Source organism: Etheostoma cragini, unplaced genomic scaffold (assembly GCF_013103735.1).
Source record: "Etheostoma cragini isolate CJK2018 unplaced genomic scaffold, CSU_Ecrag_1.0 ScbMSFa_543, whole genome shotgun sequence".
NCBI lineage: Eukaryota > Metazoa > Chordata > Actinopteri > Perciformes > Percidae > Etheostoma > Etheostoma cragini.
In genome coordinates this window covers 1-1,753 of record NW_023269143.1, presented here as the reverse complement: position 1 = coordinate 1,753, position 1,753 = coordinate 1, and the positions used below count along the sequence as shown (strand labels likewise).

General features: G+C 45.9%; 1 protein-coding gene across 1 annotated transcript; it reads right to left on the bottom strand.

Moving 5' to 3' along the window:
- Positions 1-869: 869 nt before the first annotated feature.
- Positions 870-1,701, bottom strand: LOC117941320 (GDNF family receptor alpha-2-like; the record flags this gene model as incomplete). The annotated part of the gene is made up of 2 exons (XM_034866382.1): positions 870-1,069; positions 1,483-1,701. Coding segments are annotated over 2 exons (411 nt in total), but the record flags the coding sequence as incomplete, so codon positions are not given.
- Positions 1,702-1,753: the final 52 nt, after the last annotated feature.

Below are 1,753 nucleotides of genomic sequence, written 5' to 3'. Positions count from 1 at the left end.
GTGTCCTTCCTCAGGAACATGTTGCACTGTTAGAAATGTCCGCAGACAAAATTTCAACTTTTCTAACTCAAACAAACGGGATAATTTCCTATAAATGAGGTTTATTGACCAAAAATTCCAAAAATAATAGTAAAACTAAAGTTAATAAGTTACTGTTGAAAACGCCAAATAAGTGACAAACATGAAAAAAAAATCAAAAGTGGTGAAAAAAGGGACAAAAACATAAGAAAAAGTTAAAAACAACGATAAAAAGCATCAACAGAAGTGTTGATTTTGACGGGAAGACAACAGGAGGGTTAAGCTACGCTACATTAGCTACATACTGTGTTAATATGAAGGATTTTGTTTTCATATTTGAAAATGTCAGTTTAAAGGTACAGGGGTTGTGCTGTAAATCTACATTTGTTTTGTTTTTGTTTGTAAATTATCCATTTTTCTTACAGTGTACATTTATTTAAATTCCTAACATGTAAGTCCTGCGTACAGTTTGTGTCTCCAAGCAGTTTCTATGTAGTCTGTCTCTTTGTCGTCAGTTGTGTTTCCGTTGGGGTTGTTTTGGGTCTCTGTTATTTGGCGTCTCTGTGGAGTAGGTTTGCGTCTCTTTGAGGTAGGTTTGCGTCTCATTTTCACATCATTTTGGACCGTTATAATAACCGTATCTGTGTCTGAAACGTTGGAAAAGCTAGAGCCGATGACACATAAGTAACGCTCAAAAAGCTTAAAACAAAACTTAAGGAAAGAAGTCCCAGCTCCAGCCGTTATATCGATTAGAAACCGTTAGAAAACTCTTTCAGTTACATCCGTTTGGCTTAAAGCTGCTGCCTAATAATGGCTGGGAAAACCCTGACACCTGATTGGCTGCCGAAGTCCGCCCATCTTACCTGCAGAGCGCGTCGGAGCGGCAGGTGTGCCGCAGCTCCAGGCAGCTCGGTCTGTGGCGTTCCTGGTGGGAGCAGGACGGGACGATGGTGCGGCGGCGGCGCTCGGCGCACGCCTGGTCCGGGCACGAGCAGAACAGCAGCGGGTAGCTCAGCTCCCAGGGGACCCGCTCGAAGAACTGACGCAGCGCCTGGGACACACAGAGCCAATCAGCACACAGAGCCAATCAGCACACAGAGCCAATCAGCACACAGAGCCAATCAGCACACAGAGCCAATCAGCACACAGAGCCAATCAACGCACAGAGCCAATCAGCACACAGAACCAATCAGCCCCAAAAATACAAAAAAAGTGCGAACAATTTGGAAAACGTGACGAAATGTCACGAAATGTCACGAAATGTTGGGAAACTTAAACGAAACGTTGAAAAACGTTGAAATATGCGACAAAACTTAAACAAATCGTTGGGAAACGAAACACGACAAAACGTAACGAGACGTAAACAAAACGTTTTAATCAGAAAAAATAAAAATGTTGTGCATTGGGAGAGATTATAAGAAATAGTTCACAATCCATGTTATTGAAAGATAAACCTGCGCTCACCTTCTGGCATCTCTTGCGGCTGCAGGGCTCCTGATTGGCCAGAGAGGGCTGTGGGGGCGTGGCCTTGCTGCAGATGGCGTTGTAGGCGGATCGCAGACGCTTGCAGGTCTCGTTCAGGTTGCAGGCCTTGGCCGCGTCCAGACAGGGGTTACAGGGTTTCCCCGCCTCGGAGCAGGGGCTCGCCCTCCCCAGAGACGAGTCTGGAACAGAGAGAGGACACAGTGGACATAAAAGAAGATCCCAGACGCCAGGGGGGGGGGGGGGGGGGGGG